This window comes from Eleutherodactylus coqui, chromosome 4 (assembly GCF_035609145.1).
Source record: "Eleutherodactylus coqui strain aEleCoq1 chromosome 4, aEleCoq1.hap1, whole genome shotgun sequence".
NCBI lineage: Eukaryota > Metazoa > Chordata > Amphibia > Anura > Eleutherodactylidae > Eleutherodactylus > Eleutherodactylus coqui.
In genome coordinates, this window is record NC_089840.1 from 233964028 (window position 1) to 233987647 (window position 23620).

Sequence of the window (23620 nt, forward strand, 5' to 3'; positions counted from 1 at the left end):
GAAATAGTATGAAATTTAAAAAATGTGTTTCTTTTTATCTAATTTAGTGTAATACATTTGAAAAAAAAAACACATTTCTAAAAAAAATCTCACACTCCTGTGTATAACGATACCAAGTATGTGTACTCACTGGAATGCTTGGGACTACAGATGAGTGAGCACCCAAATGCTCGGGTCCGCGTTATTCGAGTCGAGCTTTTCATAAAATCGAGAGCTCTACTCTACTAGCAAACCCCATTGACTACAATGGGAGACTCGAGCATTTTTGTATGTGGGACGCCGGGTCCCGAGCTTTTTTTTTTTTTTTTTCTTGGTTCGTGTGTTCTCTCCCTTTCCCTTTCCCTCTCTCTCTCTCTCTCTCTCTCTCTCTCTCTCTCTCTCTCTCTCTCTCTCTCTCTCTCGCTCTCTCTCTCCCCCCACCTCTGCAATGCCAGCCAAAAAATTTGCCATTGACGCGCACGCTGCGTCGCGGCGGGGAGGGGACAAAACAGGCACGTCACAGCGGGGAGGGGCCAAAAACTGAGGCGGGGTCGAACACGGCATGATGCTTATTCGAGTAACGAGCACCATCGAGTACGCTAATACTCGAACGAGCATCAAGCTCGACAGAGTGCGTTCGCTCAACTCTACTTGGGACCAATGGACCCCATATTTATTCTTTGGTATCTCCGGTCATTATCTGGTAATTCATCTCGCTTTGACTTCTATGTTTATCGCTTTTCATTGCTGAGAGCTGATCATTACAACTCCGTCACTTCATTGGCGTAGAACTGACAAAGTGCCAGCCCAATCTCTTTCTTTGGCAGAGCGCTATACAGTAAGATTTGCCCCTAAAGTGGAGGTGTTTTCACATATGCGCCCATGGTTCCGCTTTCCTGCTGTGTTCGAGGAACAGGAAAGGGGAATCCATGCTGCCGAGCAGCTCCGTCTGAGGATGGAACCGAAGAGTGCTGAACGGACCCCATTGACTATAATGGGGTCAGTTTGGTTTCTGCTCAGCTGCCCGGCTTTTGGACACAGCAGCACTTTTTCTTCCAGTATTTGGAGCTGGACCTGTGATGCAACCTCCAAATGGAGGTTCCAACGCATATGTGAAACCGGCCTTATATATATGTCCTAGTTGTATAGTGCATCAACAATTAGGACTTATACATACAGATGGAGGACGCAAAGGGGTTAGTGCACACTCTGAATATAAGTGGGTTAAATATAAAGTGCTTCATTACTGTGATGTCTACTGTAGAAGACTCCAGATACAATCTTATTTCATGTCTACAGCTCAGATCATGAGGTTAAAGTGAAGAATTTTGTACCTTCTACTTTTTCAGATTTGGTTCCCAATTTGGAAAGCACAGATGACCCTGCTGTAACTGCTCCTGAAAATGTTTCAGATTCTCCTTTCCGCCAGCCATCTAGATCATTCTCTGTGGTATTTGATGAAGACAAACCCATAGCAAGCAGTGGAGCGTACAACTTAGATTCAGCTGTTAGTGAGTTTCCAGAAGTCATTTCTACTTCCTCAGAAGCCCCTTCCAAAACTCGAAGAAAATCCACCGACTCAGTTCCTTTGAGTCGCAATACTCTATCTAGGTCTCTTAGCTTGCAAGCTGCGGACTTCCAACTTGACGACTTACCCAACAGTCTAGGAGGATCTGATAGCGCTTGTAGCAGTTTACGTAGGACAAAGAAGGCACGGCCAGCATCACTGAAAAAGAAGGCTGCAAGTACTAAGAAACAAGTAGAAGCTAATGACTCTAAAGACACCACTCAGCCATTCTCAGGAGAGTCACAGGAAGTAGAAGTGGATAGAAATTTGCAGGAGCAGCTCGCTCTCTCCCCTCCTCCTCCTTTTGAAGCAGATGCTGTCTTGCCAGTAGTTGTAAAAGAAGAAAGTTCAGCCCCTTCAGAGTTGTCCCAGACAGATTCTCAACTTAGTGAAGTTTCGAGTTCTCCTCCTGTTGAGGTCTATCAAACACAACCAACGGGAAGGTTGTCCCCACCTATACCTACTCACCAGAAACTTGAAGTGGCCCCCAGTGGCCCTGAAGTACCAGAAAACCCTGCAGTGATCGGGCAGTCAGTGAGGCTGGAGTTCGATTATTCTGAGGAGTCACGTGAGGGTCAGCCTCCCTCAAGAAAAGGCAAGAAACCCGCAGGCAAAATGCCGTTGCGGAAACCCAAGCCCAAAAAGACTGTTGAAAAGCCTGATGCCCCTCCTGGATCCCCAAGTCCTATTCCAAATGATGTGGATGATATTCCCATTTCCAAAGGATCTTATACCTATAATTTGGATAACTGGGATGATCCGAATTTTAACCCTTTTTCTTCTAGCACAAAATCGCAAGACTTACCCCAGTCTACGCAAGAATCTCTTCCCGAACCACCTAAACCCGTTGTTCAAAGATCTGAGTCCCCTGCTAAAGCACCGGCTTCTTTTGAAATAAGTGCTGAGCAGAATGGAGAAAGCAATAAGCCAGCCAAGAAGAAGAAGACACCACTTAAAACGTAAGTGACAAAATGCTTCTAATGCTATCGGGAGCAGACAGCCCGTCCAATGTGAATATTTAGCAAGCAACTGCAAGTCCGCCTCTTAAAGGGGTTGTCCAGTTGTAAACTATTGATGACCTACCCTCGCTGCCTACGATCCCTATTGATCAGCTACTTATGATGTGCTCAGCATTAAGCTGATTTCTGCAGGAAACAGACAGCTCCATTTTCACTGCAGTGGCCAGGCTTGGTATTACTAGCAAAATTTCTAATCACTTGAATGGGAAACTTTGCCTGTAATACCAAGCCGAGCCACTGCAGTGGGAAGGGAGCTGTAGAAATCAGCTCAGTGCTAAGCACACTGGCCCAGCGAAGAGCTGACTGGGCCAGTGTGAGGTCTACTATTGATGACCTATTTTGTGGATATGCTATCAGTAGTGTACAACTGGACATCCCCTTTCAGATCATGTTCGGAATTTTGGCAATAAATGGCAAAATTGAAGAGGTTCAAAAACAAAAGAAAACTTTTTTACAACATGCCTATAGGTGAACTTTTGCCCCTTTTATAAATGGTGAAAGCAGTGATGCCTACAAACAATGTTGATGCAGTATAAGCATATATCAGTATTAATCCAGTAGGGATACTGTGACCTATATAACGGCATACTGTATGTCCTGCGGGCTTGTGCTTCTATGACAGAAAACTGGGGCATCAGTTCAATAAGGATTATGCATTGTCCTTTACAGCCTCCGCTTTTTTCTAGGCTTCCAGGTCAATATTGATGCACTCTTGATTCTATTGTTTCTGTTATTAGGCCATGACAAAGAGCGGTGCTGGGCCTCGAAATGTTCTCTTGCCATTTTCATTTTGTAGGATTGTGACATGGGGCCTAACATGCATGAGTGAAGGGGGACAACCAGGGTCTCAGACCTCCTATTCATTTATGGTGCTTGTATAGCACTACCATATTTTGCAATGCTTCACTGATATCACACCCTGCTCCTAATGAGCTCACAGCCTAATCTTACTTCTCTCTCTCCATTAGGGTCAATTTCATAGAGTTCTGAATAGCCTGTATGTTTCATAGACTGTAGAAAGACATTTGCATACACACCATGCGAATATACAAACCCCGTGGAATAGTCTTCCAGGATTGTACTCAAATCCAGCATTCCAGTTTTGCAAGGCAACAGTGCTAACCACCGAGTTCTTGACCTATTGTTTAAATTAGACTTTTGTTAACCATTTGTAGAAAAAAAAATTATATGGATTTTTATATTTTTTTTAATGTCATTATGTATATTAAAAGAATTCTGAAATATCACACATTGGCCACCGAGCTTCAGAATAGGCTGACACTTCCTGTTCTGTAGAAATTACTTTTCATTATCATCACAGGCAGGATTACAATGCAAGCTGGTACCCAGAGGCGTAATTTTAAGCTTCTGGGCCCAAATGCAAAATCTGTAATGGGGCTCCCAACTATAATGCTTTAGTCATAGTACTGGGTTCCATATATAGAAAATAGAAGCCTTATGGGCCCCCTAAGGTTCATGGGCCCGGGTGCAACCACATCCTCTGCATCCCCTATAGTTACACCCCTGGTGGTAGCTGTATGTAGATAACACAGAATCCAGATCCACAATTTAAGATAGGTGATGATTACAGCTCACCTCCTCTCCATCCCTGCACAATGACCTACAGAGGATGCCTATAACATTCTTCTATAAATGTCAATGAGTCCCCTACATGGTCCATGTGATTGCTGTAAAGCATACCTCTAAATGAGTTTTACTGTAGGTCAGGCAAGATGGCCTCCACCGTAGTCAGTTCGAAAAATAAAATAATCAAAAAAGTTTAGAAAAAGAGAATATGTTTCAGTATTTGGATTTAATTAATATGAAATAAATATGTGATACATTCCCTTTACGTCTTCTTAAGGCTTGGCCTACATTGGCAGCCTTGCCTGCTCATGGACAGTATGATCTAGCACCAGGATCAGTCATGACCAGGGTATTGCAGATGTGCTTTACTAAAACATACCCCTTCCACGTCACCTCAATCCAACTCCATTAAATAAAGACTCATGACGCTTAGTGGCAATAGAGCGGTCACACAGCCTCTTAACATAGTAGCATACTTAGTATGTTAGGCTGAAGGAAGACAACGTCCATCTAGTTCAGCCTGTTTCCTCCTCCCCTTGTTAATCCAGAGGAAGGCAAAAAACCCCAATGAGGCAGAAACTAATTATTTGGAGGAAAAAATTCCTTCCCAGTTTCATAATGGCAGTCAGAATAATCCCTGGATCGACGTTTTGATAGTTCCTACCTGACTGTAAGACCCTGATCAACAACCCGCTGGTTATTTAATGTCTATATCCTGTAATATCATAGCGCTCTTAATTAAACAAAGAGAAAATTACAAAACATTTTCATATTAAGGGAGTTTTCTGTTTTTTTCTCATTGAGGACTTATCCTCAGGATAGATCCTCAGTAGTTGATCGGTTGAGGGTCTGTCGCTCGGCTGCTCCGGCAAAACACAGGGTACGGAGTGGAAGCAGATTGCTCTGACCTCTGTGTAGTGGTTGGTATTGGTAATTGCAGATGACAAGAACTGTTGGAAATCTAGGATGGCCTTCTATCCCACACTACCCAAATAATGGGCCCCCAATTACAGCAATGCCAACTCGGGGGATAACAAATCTGTCTTAGGTACTGCCTGATTCATTTGGAATCTGTACCCTGAGACTGCCCTAGGGGGTATAACACCATCCATTGGTCAGAGATTCTTATTAAAGAGGGGTGACAATACATCCGGTGGCCCCCCCAACAACTTCACCGAGTGCCATCGGTGACCTCCTTCCCACAGATACTGAGACCTAGTCATACAAAAGCCCCCACACCACCAACTGGGACTCTTCATTAACATGGGGGCAGGCTACTTGTGTGTCCAACAGGAATGGCAAGCTGGTTACTTGGCATCTAGAAAGGTACCTCTACTAAGCCCACCTCCTTATCACCCTTTCTACCAATTAAATTAAACCAAACTCCTACTCTATGCTGCCTAACACCTTCTAAGTAAAATGTAACCCCTGTCCCAGCCTCCTACAAACCCTGCCATGGTGTGCCACGTTTTTGCTCTAACTTTTGATTGATCTACCAGTATCCCAAGCTATAGATGTTGGATCATCTAAAGGCTCTACAAAAATCTTTGGTCATTGCTTTTAAAAAGTGAAAAGGGTTGTCCAGTTGTAAACTACTGAAGTCATTACCACAGGATAGGTCATCAATAGTAGAGCAGTGGGTGTCTGCCACCTGTGACCCCCACAATCAGCTGTCTTCTTATTTTTGAAAACTAAGAGGATTTCTGCAGGAAGCAGATTGCTCCATTCTCACTGCAGTGGCCAGGCTTGGTATTACAGGCATTGGAGCGAATGGGAACTTTGCCTGTAACACCAATCCCTGTAACTCTTTGACTTTGCAAGTGACACAAACCAGAAAATAGTTTCTAGCAGCTGCATTGTTTATCCCCTCATGAAGATGTACAGAATATTACAATATTCTAGTGAGTTACAGTAAATCTTATAGTTTAGGTCTAGCGGTGTTAGGGTCTTCTCTCCCGGTATATTTTAGTGTTTGCGTGTGTGTATATAACTCTTGTGGCGCCGCAGAGGGCATATTTCAGTACGTACACAGCCTCCTGTCTGTCTGTCTCTTTGTCTCTGTGTCCCTAGGATGGTTGAAGATGTCGTGTCTGTCTGTTCTCTCTTGTAAGTAACTCCAGCCATTTCTATATATATATCTTAATGGTCAATGTCTCCTTTGCTCGGCATGGATTCATCATTCGCATTCTTGGCTTGTCTTGTTCTTATTGTCTCTTCTGCCCATTCTGGCTTGTCAAGTTGCTTCTTGGCTACCACTTTGCTGTATGTGAAGTCATGCTTGTGAATGTGGTGTGTGCAGTCTATGTGCAGGGCACTGGCGTTACGGGGGATGAAAGGGAAGACGTGACTTTGTAGGGTGGACTGGAAAAAAATTCTTGCTTCTATGCTTCTTCATATACGTTATCTGATTCGTTTGATGCAAAGGGAACATTGGCATAGGGCACATTCATTTTTTAGACTTCTCTGCGAGACATTCAAAACTTAAGAGGTTTGTCTTGGAAGGGGCACAATGGTAACATGTGCCACCTCCCATTATTAAAAGTACTTTTCAGTTGTTTCTTAGTAATATCCCAAATTCACTCTATGGAGATTGATTAGACTTTAGATGCATCCATGTTTTATCAGTATTTGCAATTTTTTTGTCCGGATACATTTTTATAACACTGATGAATACTGGTGACATTTCATAAGATTACGGATCTGTATTAGTAACTTTTCACATGGGCATCATTAGCATGCAAGATGTAAATCAGCAGCATTACCGCTACGTGTGAACGTACCCTAAATTTTCCTGCAATGCAATATCAAAAATCCTTGTGCATTGTGCGGAGAATAGAACCCATTGTTTTCTATGGGTACATGCTCACTTTCTTTTTTTGCGTGTGTGAAAAAAAAAATCAACATGCCCTATTTTTTTTTTGCACACCATAGAAGTCTATGGGGGTGCGTAAATGTGCACATATGTATGCACAGTTGTGCGCAAACCACTGCATATGCCCATAAACACTGGAACATCATTTGGCTTAACCCTTTCCAATCCACTGTCTGACCTCTGAAGACATTATGATTTAAGGCTGTACAGCTCCGATGTTGGAAGACATCCGTCGGGGTTCTCTTACTGTATATTACCAGCCTCTCTGCTGTCGGAGCCTATCCAACATGTCACATCATGCAGTACTGGCTTTAGCCAGCATATAGCGCCGTTGTATAACAGCAGAAAAAGAGTAAGCCCCCTAGGAAAACCAGGATAGAAATTGGATTGGAAAGGGTTAAATCAGGCGGGTGTGATTCCTCCAACCATGTGAAGTAGTGGTATCTGCGCAAATGCAGACCGTATTAGTGCAGGCACAAAACACTCCTTCACTGCACAAATGCGTTGCGTAGGACCTAGCGTTTTTCCGCTTATGCCCATCTGAGATTGCTCTGACTTTCTTGCAGTATTCCACAGTGGATACTTAAGTTGCGTCTTGGGTGCGTCGTGGCAAATAACTCTGTCCACGTGAATGAAATGTCCCTTAGCCGGATTATGTCCAAAACACCGCAGCGGAATTTGCCATGGAAGCATGATTCGGGGATTTTGATGCTTAGTTCAAAATAGAATTCTGCCAGCAATTCCGCATCAAAGTCCACATTTTGCATCTCGGTTTTGGTGCAGAATTTTCAGCACGCCAAATTCCGTTGTTGGTTACGGAAACATTCCGCTCGCGTGAAAGATCCCTTACGGATGTTTACAAATACGCTCGTCTGAAAGAGATCTTGTCTATATATATAATACAGGGTTGGATCGAATCCACCAGAGTCACTTTGCTGTATCATAAAAGGGGAGTTCCAAACAGGGGATCCCCCTTCTATAATACCTATGTGCCCTGAGAGCATGGGGCATATGTCACTGCTTGCTAGTGAGTATTCTGGAAAAGGTGTGGTTGCTGTAAGGGTGCTTTCAGGCATGGCGGAAAATCTACCACAGACAGATCCACTGCAAAATCCGCTTATCGTATTCCACCCTAATGGTCACCAGTTTTCCGGAAAACAGATATTAGGAAACAGCTGAATAGAAATTTTAATAACTGACGGTCTTACGCTCATGCACATGGCGGTATTCGGCACACGGGTATCCCATAGAATTCTATGTGACTTACTATATACCTCCTCGCTCTTCCAATCCGGTATGTGGAGGGTTTTTTGTTATAACGCATGCTGTATTATGGAGGAAGGCATCCACCCCTAGAATATAGTGCCTTACAAAGGCATCTATTATATAGTCCATCAGTGACATACAGGTCACAGCCTAAAGGTTATCAGGGGACCAAAAATGTTTTCAGAGCTACTCAGCCTGCTGTAAAATGAGAAAAGAATCCATACTCCCTCACCTGCGCCCGTACTGCCCATGCCCAGTCCCCTACTGGTTTTCATTTCCAGCAGCAGTAAACCAGGAATGACGCCACCAATAGTAGGGGCATATGGCAGTCCCTGGCTCACTTTGGCTGCAGTGGTCATGTTGTAAATTGGTTGAGGGATGCAGGTTGGGGTACCCATCTAGGAGCCGAGAGGCTGAGCTCTTGCATGGTCATCGTTCCCTGGTCCATGAAGGTTGGCTTAGGCTTAAGCAAGGACTCATGGCTAAGTTCCGGCTATGGTTGCTGTCAAGGTTGTAACTTTTGAAGAATGGTGTCAGTAAAACAGTGCACTGAGAGCAGATACTGTAGAGCTTATCTCCTGAGAAATACATATAGGATAGTTGTACAGGGGGAATATGTGCTTCTTTAGAGGATATAGTCACTCTCTTTGTTTAACCATACCTTTTTTTTCTTACTCTGGACGGTATTTTTTGGTGAGAAAGGTGGCAATTCTAGTTTCGGCCAAACCGGTTCTGGGCTGGTGTTGAAGTAGGCCCACAGGGTTCCAGGGGCCTAGAAATGGCAAGGGAAATAACAGTATTTACCAGACTCCATGATACTGCAGAACTGTTTATTGGACAGGAACTAGAATAAATGTCTATTGTCAGGCTGTAATATAATGAAGGACAAGTCAGGGTCTAGTAGAATAGTCCTGTTTCTGGGTATCAACAGTTCAGTTCTAAGACCACACAGTCGAAATCTAGTCCGGATACTGGCCTAGATGTGTTGATTTCAGTCTTGTGTGCTTACCTGGGGCCTGGATCTGGTTCCAAAAGTCAGGAGTCAACGAAGGAGCGACTGGCATTCGGCAAACTGTGCTGAAGCTGTGTATCAATTCCTCAATGGGTCAGGAAGGGTATTGTTTCTCCTTAAGGAGAGCACCTAGAAGTTGTGTGAGAAAACCTTTAAGGCCATGCATGCTCCTTTGGGAAATATGTAAATGGCAAGATGGAACAATACCTCTGCAGCGCCACCTATTGGAAGGCAGCTTTGTAACATTGACTAGAAATTGTGAGCCAAAGCCAGAATAACCATACACAGACAGCTGTTTCAGGGTGATTGCCCCTCATCAGTGTGCTGCAGGTTTTTTGCTTGGTGAATTCCTCAAGTTCTGCCTGCAGGGCTTTTCTTCTCTGCAGCACTTTATTAACCAGGAGCACCTCTGTGCAAATCTTCATATTAATCCTGTCTGCCAAGCTCTGCCCACCTTCCGGATTCCGGTCGGTTGTTACCCGCCTGCAGCTACCCACTGCTCGTCCCTCACCCTTTTTAAAGAGACCTTTCACAAGAAACAAAAGTACGTATTAAACTCCAGACATTGAAAGCAATCTACCCCCTCACAATGTTGCATTGTCAAGACGTCATCACTCCTCCAGCCGAAAGTGAAGGTCAGCAGGCATATAGTCATTTGTAGAACGGGAACAGGTGGGGTGTACATGGCTTCTTTTAACTTTTTACAGCAGACTGAGCAGCTTAGAAACACCTTTTTGACTGTATAAAAGAATAACTGCTCATTTTTTACTGTCCTATGGTAAAAACACATGGGGGATGGGTTAATACGCTCGCCACTAGCGCATTCGTGCATGAACCACTTTTTTTTTCCAGACTGTTCAAACTCCATGCTTGTACATGTGAGTTTGAGAAAAAAATAAAGTGGGAAGATTGGAGCTGCCCGATCTTTTCTTGTGTGTAGTAATAACTTGTAGAAACCACGATGGTGGAAACGAAACCATTGAAATGAATGGTTTTGTTGCGTTATGCACCCATGATTTTCACAGCCGCATAACGGGGCTAAAACTCACCCATCGGTTTAAGCCCTTAATTGTATATTCCTTGGAGCGGTTTGCTCGTTGTCGTTAATATCCTTTGTGTTTTGGGTTGACGTTGACTTGCCTATTTTTTGTGTTTCAGTGACACATTTAGGGTGAAGAAATCACCAAAGCGTTCTCCAGTCACAGAAAATGGATCTGAGGTACGTTCATATACAGCCAATATTCATGGGCGGCAGCCATTCACTTTACAAGAAAAATATATATTTTTTATATATAGACCTCTGGCTAGATTGTGCTCTCGAATGGAACAAATTATTCACTGTGGCGAAAGTGACCTGCCACGTTGTCACAAATGTTACTAATATAACATCATATACATACGTATGTAGACAATTGTATTTGTGATAGTACTGTATGGCTGCCATTTAGTTAGTACTACATAGAACTTCATTTCACAAATGATGGGAGTTTGCTACATTTTAGAGCATGTAAATACTTGCATATGATATAATACATATTTAATGACTTTTTTCTTTTCAGGAGCTCACAATACTTTGCAAGTCAGACATCCCTCCGGTAATAGCTTCAGAAGAGCATGCTACTGATGAGGAAAAGCTTGCCTCTTCAGTCAGTAGCCAGAAGTGGACCTGCATGGCCGTGGACCTAGAACACGAGAAGCAGGACTACCCCCAGCCGTCGGACCTGACCAGCTTTGTCGCTGAGAGCCAGTTCCACAGTTCCTCAGATGGTAAGTCTCAGCAGATTCCTCTTAATGTTACCTCTTTCACTAGACCCAACGCATCACTAAAAACCTGCCCCGTAATGGCTTTTTTTAATAGATTTTTTTGCCCTTGACCATGTCCTTTAGTAATATATATAAGCTTCGAAGGCAATGACCCTAATATTCTATACACTGAATGCAGATCGGTCTCTTTGTATTGTGTTATTATTTTGTAAGACTTACGTGTTATGCCATCCTATATACGAATAAATGGGGGGTCAATAGGAACCCTTCTTATAACATACACAGAAGTTCTTTTCCGTAATGCCACCAAATCTTGCATTGGTGACCCTTCCCTCGCCTCATTGATACTAGTCTATGTAAGACATGAAGTCATAGAGACGTGTCAGAAGTTTAGAATGGTGGAGGTCCCGGTGATGAGAATCCAATGATCTTCAGAACAAATCAGCACAAGCCGTACTGAGCGATGTGTCCTTTTGTCACCCGTCAATACTGTCTCAAATTGTGAAAGCTTGATTTTATGAACTATGAAGGTCAAGAAATTTTAGGCCGCCTTCACACATGGTGTATTTGGCTATGGGCGGAAATTTTGCAACAAATATGCCGCAAGACCTAGATGGTGCAGATTTTGCGGCGGTTTTTGTTGCGGACCAATGGTTGAAATCCACAACATAAATCCACAGCATAAATAGGCTTGCTGCATATTTAGAATCCATATTGATTTTCAAAAACACTGCGGATTCGGTGCAGAAATTTTCCGCTCCCCATGAAGGAAATTTTTTTGAAATCTCCTCCACATGCCTTGAACTGCTGCAGAATATCTGCAGCGAATTCCGCTTCACAGACATTTCACAGCATTTACACTATATGTGAAGGCTGCCATACAATGAGTGGTAAAGTCCAGAGGCGTAACTTGAAGCTCCCGGGCCCCGATGCAAAACCTGTAACAGGGTCCCCAACTATAATGCTTTACTCATAGTATTGGGTTCCCTATATGGAGAAGAGAGGCCTTTGGGCCCCCTAGGGCTTCTGGGCCCGGGTGCAACCGCATCCCCTGCATCCTCTATAGTTACGCCCCTGGTGAAGTCCTCTGCTTCTATAGTACGCGGAAAAGCACATTCTATAGATTACAGGAGATGTTCAGCTATTCTTTATTTCATACCTTTTTAGATATAGATTTTGGAAGCTCATACAGCATAGAATACATGGAGAAGACTGGAAAATGCTCTCCGGTAAGCCCTATTCAGATGGTACATCAGATATCTCAACTTCTGTGAAGTATGGTTAATTCATAGCCCCATTTGCACTACATTAAAATAAACTGGAGTTATGGAAAGGGTGCGTTAACACTTCGTTTGCAGTCTACGCTCGGTGTGAAAGCTGCCAGTGTATATGTCAAATGTATCTGTAGGCTGCCATTCACCCAGTAGAGGCCAAAGAATGTACTTTTAGCCGCCATCAGGCCAGTAGGCTGCCATTCACCCAGTAGAGCCAAAGAATGTACTTTTGGCCACCATCAGGCCAGTAGGCTGCCATTCACCCAGTAGAGCCAAAGAATGTACTTTTGGCCGCCATCAGGCCAGTAGGCCGCCATTCACCTGGTAGAGCCTCGTGTGGTGCAGAGTGAACCCTCGTGCGACGCAGAGTGTTTAGGCAGCAGAAATGCAGTCCTAAGCTCTCGCTCACGACCTGAAGGTTGCAAGTTCAATCCCCACTTGGTTCAGGTAGCCGGCTCAAGGTTGACTCAGCCTTCCATCCTTCCGAGGTTGGTAAAATGAGTACCCAGCTTGGCGGGGGGTAATAAATAAATTACCTGAAATAGGTGCGCGCTATACAAATAACAAGATTTATTGATTTATTTATTTAGAGTCCAAAGAGTGCCATTTTGGCCGCCATTAGGCCAGTAGGCCGCCATTTACCCAGTAGAGTCCAAAGAATGGACTTTTGGCCACCATCAAGCTAGTATAAGTTGCAATACTTTTTAAAATAAAATAATGTAGTCTACTTTGCTATTCAATCCAGAGATATCCAGTAAAAACATTTACGGTGCAGTATATATATATATTTTTAAACATCACATCCTATAGGCAATGTGTTGTAGCCACTTTGTGGCTGTACTGTAGCATCCATTGGAGTTATACATCGGAAAATCTTCATGACACATACTGTACCTATGACATATTGTGAATGCACCCTTACAGGTAACTTGAAAACAATGACCAGAGATCAGCTTTGTGAATACTGGCAAGCCCCATGATTAAAGTCAATGGCTGTAACTCTTCTATACGTGTGTAAGCTGAGCCACCAGTATCAGGCTGGGTTTTCTATGCTGTGGCAACATATGGCCGAAACCTGGTAAAAGGCAGTGTTACCAAGAAAATCTTACAGCCAACTGGCCACCAAGGATGGTCGAGATTTCGACACGTTCATCTGCCATATACTGTATAGAGGAAAAAGCCATTCATATAAGTTGCTCAGAAGTATTTTAATTCCCTGAATACTTCAAAATCATTAAATGAGGATTAAGCTTGACTTATATAAACAGATTAGACAAAAACAGGAAGCAGCTAACCGACTTGTCTACACTATAAACCTGTCATCTCGCTTTATAAATAATATCCCTCCTGCACGACTGTTTTGAAGTTCTTCTATATTGTTGACCTTACTCTACATTGACTCATGTGAGTCAACCTGATTGCTTTTGAATAAGGATTATATTCTGGGTGGGGTCAGTCATCTGCATTTAACGAAACTATGCTCAGTCTCACGGCGTTATTGTAATATCACCCTAGATCCGTGACATGCCTCAACCACAGTCCATGTACCTCATGTTTGAGGAAACCCAGGATAACCAAGGAAAAACAGTCAAGTTTTCAGACTCTTGCTCTGCAGGAACCGAGTAAGTACGGCAAGAATAGCTGCTTAAGGCGGCTGATATTTTGTTTTGCAAATACGTGACCAAATGTTCTGCTATGGAGGGAGGGTTTAGCTAAACGTAGAATCAGTCCAACCATTGTACTGTTCATTTACATACGCTCTATGGTTTTTTTGTCAGCTCCAACTTTGACGAAATTGATCCCAGCGTGTGCTCAGTGAAGTTGCCCCTCTCAAGATCTCCACCTATTATGCAAGATAATGTATGCCAACCTGTGGAAAGGTCACGGCAGAGAGAAGAAGAAGCAGAAGTGCTTGGGAGTGGAAAAATGGAGCTGGTAAGAACACAATGTATGATGCTATCAAACGATAATATTGGAAGCTTGTCGAGGAACTAAGAGGTAGCTCTATGGAAATGGTGGTCCTAGGACAATGAGTAGACAGCGATAGGCAACAGTCTAGGGTGCTATTTCTTCTCAGGCCTGGGGGGGGGGGGGCGAGGCATGTTTAATATATAAAAAATATTAAGTTGCAATAACTTTTTTGGCATTGTGTCACTGCCTACTGCTTATCTCCACACTTGCCAGCACTGCCCCCAACACTTGTCATCAGCCACCCCTATGATCTGTCCATCAAGAATTACCTTGTAGTGAAGATGTTGCTGGGGTGTAGTGCACAGGCATCAGTAAGCATCGGGAGGAACAGTGGACTGTGGACCATTGGAAGTAGAATGGACTATTGCTATAGTGTCCTGGCCAATGAGCGCTTTGGCTTTCCCTAATATCTGAAGAGAGAGGACAAAGAGGATGCCAAGTGGTGCATGGCACAGGGGGCAAATGTTTTGATTAAACTTGCATCTAAAATCTCTTTTATGATGGTTGTTTCAGATTATTTTTTATGGTGGGGATGCTATTGGCTTCAGCTACCTAGGGCACCAAACCGCCTTGTGCCGGACATGGGTGGCCTATAGAAAAAAGAGCCCTGCAGATTTAGACTATTGTCCACAAGTACCCTAGGATTTTGTGTATTAGGCATCAAGTTCCTACAACCCATCTACCCCATAAGAAAGAGGGTGGTAATCCTGTTCTTTGCTCTCTGTACTAGGGTGGTATTGAGGGTGTAGGGGTATGAACCAGGCTTTTAATGTTCACTTCCACTTACAGCCTGGTAGATATTATGGAGGGTATTTACTGCTCGCTTGATCCGGTTGGTGAAATAATGACATTCGCTTTCCACTTTCTAGTTTCTCTTTCTTGAAAGTGTATCAATTAAGCCTTACAGAGAGCGGAACGTCCAGCGCATTTCATGAACACTTCACTAGCCTTTGATGTGTGCATGATAAGTTTTCTCTAGGGCTTGTGGTTACAGGAAGTTAACACCGTAAAGATAAAGAGAGAGTTCACTAATTGTTTTTTTGGCTTTGTATTCAATTTATAAGCATCTAAAAGTAACCATGTTTCATCACGAAAACAAGAGAAATAAATTATATTAGCAACTTGGGCTAACAGATCATTTATAACTCTGTAATTACGGAGAGAAGTCAGTCTATGGGCCTCTCTCCTGTTGTACAACTGCAAGAAGCAGAAACATGCCGAAGTGTATGTAGGTCAGAAACGCTATATTTTCTCCTTAGGGAGAGCACCTAGACGGTGAATGAGGAGACTAAAATTGCTATGCTTGCTCCTCTGGGTAATATGCAAATAAGGGACATGGAATAAAACCTCCACAGTGGCTTAAAGCCAAAGGAATGCTGCCTTCCAATAGGTGGCACTGTGTAGGTTTTATTCCATCTCCCTTATTTGCATATTACCCAGAGGAGCGAGCATGGCCATTTGAGTCTCCTCACTCACCGTCTAGGTGCTCTCCCTAAGGAGAAAAGATAGCGTTTCTGACCCCCCATTCCAGGCCTCTCACTAGCAAACCTAGATCCCTGCTGGACACTGATGCAGGGCAAATACCCTGAAACAGCTGTCTGTGCATGGAGTCTGGCTTTGCTTTTAATTCCCAGTCATTGTTACAAGGCTTTTATAGAGAGTCTGACTTTGGCTTGAAGGAATGCTGCCTTCCAATAGGTGGCACTGTGGAGGTATTATTCCATCTTGTATGTAGTAATTAATGACTGAAGATAAACATCTAAATGATCACATGTTAATTGTATGTAAATGATCTTATACATCAAGTATTTTTCTTAATTGATTCTGTATGAAAGACACAAGTGTTTTCTTTTAGAAGCATGGCTTCCATAGGAAAATACAGTGACTCATGAAGGCACCAGATGGCAGTGCTTACGGCTCCTCAATATGGACCTTAGGATCTGCATTTGTCATTAACCCTTATTCTGTAACATGAAACTCCTAGGGTGCCAGTGCCAGCCATAAACCAAAACAGCTCAGTGATTAAACACTGTACTAGAAAAAAGATTATAAGAAAATACAGCATCAGAACCAAGCTCAGTACATAAATACAGCACCAGAACCAAGCTCAGTACATAAGTATAGCACCAGAACCAAATTCATAACAAATAGAGCACAAACCAACCACAGTGCATAGATACAACACCAGAACCAAGTTTGTAACACAAGTAACACTCACAAAACCAAGCTCTTAAGGTAAATACAGCACAATCCAACCTTAATACCTAGATACAACACAGGAACTAAACTTGGACTTGAACGGGCATTTACCTCCAACCTACATCTGCTTGGTACCTCCTCTTACAAGCTTGTGGCTGATGCCGTGTATGACTTCATGAGTTGCACGTAGCTAAGCCAGTCATGAGAGAATCTCATCGTCTACATACATATTCAACCAATTAGATGACGGTGGTGATGCAAAACAGACTCAGTTTTATGTCTATAGTGGACAATGGAGAAGTCATATCTGGTTTATATCTGTTTGCCTCTAGGGGGTGCCAAGAGTGAGAAGATGACAATATAACCATAGCTAAGGCTGGCCACTAGGGCCCTAATGCAAAATCTGTTACGGGGTCCTCTATACAGCATGTACCATTTATTATACTGGTACTTTACAATCTGCCCCCCTCTGGCCCCATGGACCGGGTACAACTGCTGCCTTTGCACCCCCTATGATTATACTCCCATACTGTAGAATACTGTTCTTACATTTTCTTATTATTTTACGGCAGGGCTCCCCTGAGGATGACTATGTGGCATCTGAGGCCTTATTATCCCGGATTTCCCACCACACTGCCCTCTGTGACCAACTTAGTTACCTCGAACCAGATTTAGCGGAGAAGAACCCACAAGCCTTTGCACAGAAACTACAGGTTTGGTTGCTCAAATCTTAATCCATGGTACTTTTTCCAGTTGTGTCTACCCTAAAGTTCCCATGATGCTCAGCACTGTAGTGGCTAAGAGAGCATCATGGGATATGTAGTACAGTACTCATCTTCGTAATATTGTTTTGCATAACCCTTCCTCTTCCTCGTCTGCTGCCCTATTCTGTCTGAGCTCTTCTCCCTCGTGTGTCCGTCCTGTTGCCCTCGGCTGTTCACGTGTAGTTTGCACCCCTGTATCCTTATTGTTCTTGTTAATATCTAGATGATCATTTAATGCATTGTCCTTTTCCCGGAGTAGGAGGAGTTAGAGTTTGCAGCCATGCGAATTGAGGCTTTGACGTTAGCCAGGCATATTTGCCAGTCCTCCCAGGGTGCAGAGGTATCTGGGGTGCGTGTGCAGTGAATCCGACTCTGCATCCATCTGCTAGTGTGTGTCCACTCATCTACACTTCACTCGCCGCCCAACCACATCTCCACAGGCCAGCTCACTATTAACCATCAGACCAATGGCAACCTCTCTTACTAGAGGAAGAAACTTCAGGATTGGAACTTTCTAACTTTGTCTTTCAAATTCTAAGATCTCTGTTATTTTTATATCCATAACGGCAGCTGATTTGAACCCATAATAGTCAATGGGTTCTGTTCAGTGACATTCGGGTCTAGCATGGGCAAGATCTAGCATTTAGGGGCCTCATGTGCCGCAGAGTGTTAAGGCAACAGTATGCAGTCCTAAGCTCTTGCTCATGACCTGCAAGTTGCAGGTTCAATCCCTGCTTGGTTCAGGTAGCTGGCTCAAGGTTGACTCAGCCTTCCATCCTTACGAGGTCGGTAAAATGAGTACCCAGCTTGGTGGGGAGTAATAAATAAATTACCTTACAGCGCTGCAGAATGAGCTATACAGATAACAAGTAGAAGGGGCAGGGCTTAGTGTGACCGTTGTCGGAGCTGATTGGCTGTTCTGTTGAGTGGAGGGAGCAAAGAGAGAGCACCGATCTTGTTACAGATATGTGCTGCAGATGTGTTTAGGATTGTCTAGAGGAAAAGCATTTGTTATCATATCTGATTGGGGTTTTTAAGCCTCTGAATGTAAAAGAAAGAATGGTCCAATATGTTCACAGCAAACAGAGATCTTAAGAATGGGGAGGAATCAAATACATAATATTATTAGAAGGTTGCAGAACTTTTCATAACTTTTATTTACAGAAAGCTAAAAAGTTCCTTCAAGACAACGCACAACAAATTACTGTGGTCTGACTCATTTATCTCATTTTTTTTTTAAGGGGTTGTCTACTATCCCCCAAATACAAGCGTATTGACATCCTATCTTTGGGATTGGTTATTAATATCAGATCGGTGGGATCCAGCAACAGCTATTCCTGCTGATCAGCTGTTTGCGTAGCCTCTGTACAACTCCTGGAACCTCTGTGTGCTGGAGATAGCACAGCTCCATCCATTGGGACTTAACTTGCCATACCCTTCCGAGCCGCTGCACGGTGTATAGAACTGTACTAATTCCATTGCACCGAGGCTTCCTCAGCTTCACAGCGAATCAGCTGATTGATGGGTGTGTTGATATTGATAACGTATCCTGACGATGGCACGTCAAATAAAAAAGTCCCCGAACCTGTAAGGTTATCCGGTTGCTAGAACTAGTGTGGTGCCATAATTAAAATAATCGGGTTGGCAGTGACCGACCCAATTTAAAAAATAATTGTGAATAGGGACTTCCGATTACGACTTCCACTAAAATCAATAGAAGTAAAAAATGGTGTTTTCTGATTTGGCCTTCTTGAACAACAGTGGAGGCGATGGTGGTGGTGGCAGCCCACTGGTCAGCACTGCTGCCTTGCAGTGGTGGGGTCTCGGGCTAAAATTCCTATGAAGGACAGATTTAAACCTAAATTCCAGCACTGTAGGACAGCAACGCTAAGCCAACTCATCTGTTCTTTCTGCTCCAAGCAGAGAGCCAATATTTTGGTGATTTTTGCTAGAAATTGGATCATGATGATCTGATCCGATTTAGAAATAATTGGGCTGATTTTATTGCCTGGCCAATCATGACAAGCAACACTAGCTAGGACCCCCAGCAAAGAAATCATATCTCTGCAGGTAGTCACTAGTTAAATTTTCCTGCAGAGCCACAATAGGAATAAAGAATTACATGGCTCCAACTGATGTCCACACTTTTGCCCATACTTTATACATGCCGAGTCCTCCAGATTAAGGCTGGATTCAGACGAACGTATATCGGCTGGGTTTTCACGTCCAGCTGATTTACGTTGCCTCTCTCTGCAGGGGGGAGCCAGGAGCAGTGCTCTGAGCTCCTGCCCCCTCTCTGCCTCCTCTCTGCCCCTCTGCACTATTTGCAATGGGGAGAGGCGGGGCTAATTATCTGCACTTAGCCCCGCCCCCACCCGCCTCCTTTCATTGCAAATAGTGCAGAGGGGCAGAGAGGGGGTGGAGATGAGGCAGAGAGGGAGCGGGAGCTCAGTTCCTGCTTCTGGCTTTTCCATCCTCCCCCCGCCCCCTGCAGATGAGGACACCATATATCGGCTCGGCGTGAAAACCGAGCTGATATACGGTCGTCTGAATCCACCCTTAGAGAAATCTTTGTAGTCCTTCCCCGCTCTAATAAATGAAGATTCTGAACAGGGCGCCTCCTGCAGTCTTACAGTATAATTCAGAGACATATTGATGTTGGGATGAGTTCAATTTATTTCTCCACATACATAAGGCAGGAAGTTACATATAGAGGTCTCCAAATTGAACCTATATGTTCTCTACTCTACTACTTTGTATTGGCTGGAGAATTAGAACTCAAAAGTTAAAAATTGCTATGAACACGCGTAGTTTTATTGTAATTACACAAATCACACAGTATTGTGTGGCTACAGTCAAAATTATTCATCCCCCATAGTAAATTAGGTTTATTTGCCAAATTAGAAAACGTTCAGCTGTTTACAAAAAAAAAACAAGAACAATTTTAAATAACTCAACACAACTAGTATAACAAGTGGTTTTCCAAATTCAACCCATAATGCCACTTTTAATGACTACTGCAGTTACAGAATTATTCAACTCTCTGAACAGAATCCCTCATAAGAGCACATATATGCAAATCAGGTCTTGTCTCAAACATACCTGATACAACTAATCAAGGGCTTCATTAGTTGCCTCGGGTGTTTTTGAGATAAAACACATCCAATGCCTGGTTTAACAAGGGCTTTGTTGACTGTGAAGGTTGATTGCATGTTAAGGCTTTTTTACACGCAACAATTATCGCTCAAAATTTGTCCAAGCGGCCGAAAAAGAGCGACAATTGTTACATGTAAAAGTGGGCATCGTGCTCTTTTCGTTTGAACAATGGATTTTGGTTTACTTAAAATCCATCGTTCAGCTGCTGAAAAACTAAGCAAATACATTCAATTTGAATGTATTTCACTCCTCTTTCAATAGACTGAAGCATGTTCTCCTCACAGCATGTTTACACTAGCTGAAAGGAGAACAATGGGATGTGGCAGCAGCTGTCTACACAGCTGGGCGTGTGTTTAAACACAGGCTGGGCTCTGCAAACAACTCCTGTAGGTCCTTTTACATGCAAATGAAGAACATCAAGTGTTAATGGCCATTAGCACTTTTTGCAAATAGATTGCTAAATCTTTCAATCTTTCAGTTGTTTGAATTATCTTTGCATGTAAACGGGCCTTAAGAAATATGGCTACATCAAGGAAATGATGCAAAAAGCTAAGAGAATAGATCATTGCCTTACCCAAACAAGGAAAATGATACAAAAGATAGCAAAGGGACTGAATGTTTCTAGAGATAGAGTTGAAAGCACCAGTTACGAACTGGAGGCCATTGCCCATGAGGAATGGGCTTAAATTTGGTAGAAGCTGGTGTCTGGCTATGTAGAAGGCCATAACAACAAAAGGTGCTCGCCTAAGATGCTTGTCATTAAGGGGTTGACTAATTCTGAGACTACAGTTGTCATTAAAAGTGCAGTCTGAAGTAACAGTAATACCTGGTAAAGAATTTCAATAACACTTATGTAACATCAGTACCGTTTCACATAGATACAGATCACAGAAAATCATGCACAGTTTCTCTTTAGGGGTTAACACTCCACTACTATCAATACAGTTTCTAAGAAATGCAGGTTACAGAAAAGACATGTGATATCTCTTTGTGTAAGGCTCATTCACTACCCCAGGTGCCGTTTTACTATCTTCCTTCTAAACAAATGTCTCAGCCCATGAACAGGGTTCAAGCTACAAAAATTGTACAACAGTCCAATTTCCCAGTGTAGTCTCCGTCTCTCCCTGCAGCAGGTCGCTAGCTACCTATTTTGACCCTATTGCTGTGCACACCTTTGCTGAGGTCGGCCTCACTTACAGTTTGATGCACAAGAGTCGCAGCTTTGGCTGACCCAATACCTTCCGTAACATTGGGAGTGCCCCTCAGCTCTCTCCATACGGTGCTTATTGCAGCTACTGCACTTTACTCACTCAGGCATGTGGAGTGACTGCTTTTCTTGACCCTAGCCTCCTCAGCTGCCCTTCCTGCATCAGTACACTTCAACTCAGTTCTTCTCAGTCTTGCTCTGTTCACTACAGCAAAAATAGTCATCTTTATAGTCAGAGTATCAGCCAATTAGCAAGTGTCCAGTGGGCATGCTCAGTTCAGTTTGGCTCGGCCATCATTGTGCAGCCCAGTACACATAGGCATTGCCACACCTGCAGCAGCATTAACCCCTTAGGTGTGAGTCCCTTGCAGTACAAGCAAGTCACCCTGAGTGCCTTTTCATCTAAAGAGATCTGTAACCTCCTGCAGGGCAGTATTCCCTGATGTCGTTCGCCTCTGCTAGCACTCACTAATGCATTGGGCCTCACATGGATATGAAATAAGAGGGGATCATTCCGACAATGATGACCTACTCTTAGAATAGGTCATCAATAGTTGTTTGGCTGCAGACCGGGTCCGTCGCGTGGAACCCCAACCGATCAGCTGAGCGGGCGCCCGCTGACAGCACCGCAATTACACGTGGTTGGAGTGGAAGTCTCTCCTCCGACCTCCGCAAAGTGGCCGGCGCTTGTAACTGCAGGCACAACTTGCATTGATATCAATGAGAGCCACGCACAATCAGCTAATTAGACCCCAGCCGATCAACTATTGATGACCTATTCCGAGGGTAAGTCATTAATAGTATTCTCCATGGAAAAGCCCTTTAATCTTTAGCCTGTGGCTCTGCAGCTGTTGTGAAACTACAAACTACAACTCCCAGCATGCCGTGTTTGCTGTGAACTTTTTAATATATGAGAGATCGGGAGGTAGCGAGTAGTTAAAGTATGATTGTTTGCACTGTCCAGAAACTGCTCCAGGTTGTTCATTAACTAAACGCTGCTGGCAGAGGGACTTCTGGGTAATCCACTACTTGCAGAAATACAGTTATCTACCTGGGGGACATACAAGTTTGTCCTTTACCTTAGACTAGTTTTCAGGAATCTCCGGTAATAGTAAAGGGAGATAGGTTTTTGTTTTCTGCTGTGCCTGTGCCGCTATCTAACCAGTTTGTCATCTTCTTGCGTTCTCTTGCACGTAATGATGGGGAGTACGAAGAAATAGCGTTGCGAATGGATTGTAACGACCTGTTCTTCCTATCTACAGTCTGACGTTTTGGATTCGGCTGACCTTGGCCTTTCACATAAATCATTATACTCCCGCTCGGTGGCTATGGAGACAGCTGGAAGTAGCCTCTTGCATACCTACAAGCAACCTGACTTTGACGCCGCACTTCAGCTTGCAAGGGAAGAGGTAATTAGCGTTGTATTTCTCATCAGATCTCTTTTTGGATGTAGCTTGCTTAAATCCTTCTGTCTCTTCATGTAATCCCAGACAGACTGGATGATGTTGAGATCAGGGCTCTGTGGGGCAATAGCATCACTTCCAGGACTCCCTGTTCTTCTTTATGCTGAAGATAGTTCTTAATGACATTTGTTGTGTGTTCGGGGTTGTTGTCCTGCGGCAGAATACATTTGGAGCCAATCAGATGCCTTCTATTTTTGAAAAAAATTCTTACTTTTGTAACATTTTTCCCCCATACCTGCCTAAAACGTTTACACAGTAGTATAAATGCAGATTGCATTTTAAGTTTAAATTGTAACTGCAGCCTTGAGCCACTAGGTGTCAGAGCTGCATCACTGGATTTTCTCATACTGCAGCACTTCATGTATGGCTATAGACCGATAGGCATTTAAAGGGGGCCTACTATGATTGCAATATTAGTGATAATCTGCTTTAATTAATTTCTAACTGTAATGTGCTTAAATGTTTAGACAGCCTATATATATATATATATATATATATATATATATAGTGTGTGTGTGTG

The 23620-nt window shown here is 43.4% G+C and overlaps 1 protein-coding gene across 4 annotated transcripts in view; it reads left to right on the forward strand.

The window, feature by feature from the left end:
* Positions 1 to 23620, forward strand: part of TACC2 (transforming acidic coiled-coil containing protein 2) — a 158489-nt gene that overhangs the window by 124995 nt on the left and 9874 nt on the right. For 2 of the 4 annotated variants that reach the window (XM_066600873.1, XM_066600872.1), the window contains exons 8-15: positions 1329 to 2505; positions 10461 to 10521; positions 10862 to 11069; positions 12234 to 12295; positions 13856 to 13962; positions 14119 to 14275; positions 17083 to 17223; positions 22900 to 23046. In XM_066600873.1, the coding sequence (XP_066456970.1) occupies positions 1329 to 2505; positions 10461 to 10521; positions 10862 to 11069; positions 12234 to 12295; positions 13856 to 13962; positions 14119 to 14275; positions 17083 to 17223; positions 22900 to 23046 (2060 nt within the window). Of the gene's footprint in view, positions 1 to 1328; positions 2506 to 10460; positions 10522 to 10861; positions 11070 to 12233; positions 12296 to 13855; positions 13963 to 14118; positions 14276 to 17082; positions 17224 to 17533; positions 18274 to 22899; positions 23047 to 23620 lie in introns of those variants that run through there. The other 2 variants (XM_066600875.1, XM_066600874.1) reach the window with 2 other exon arrangements.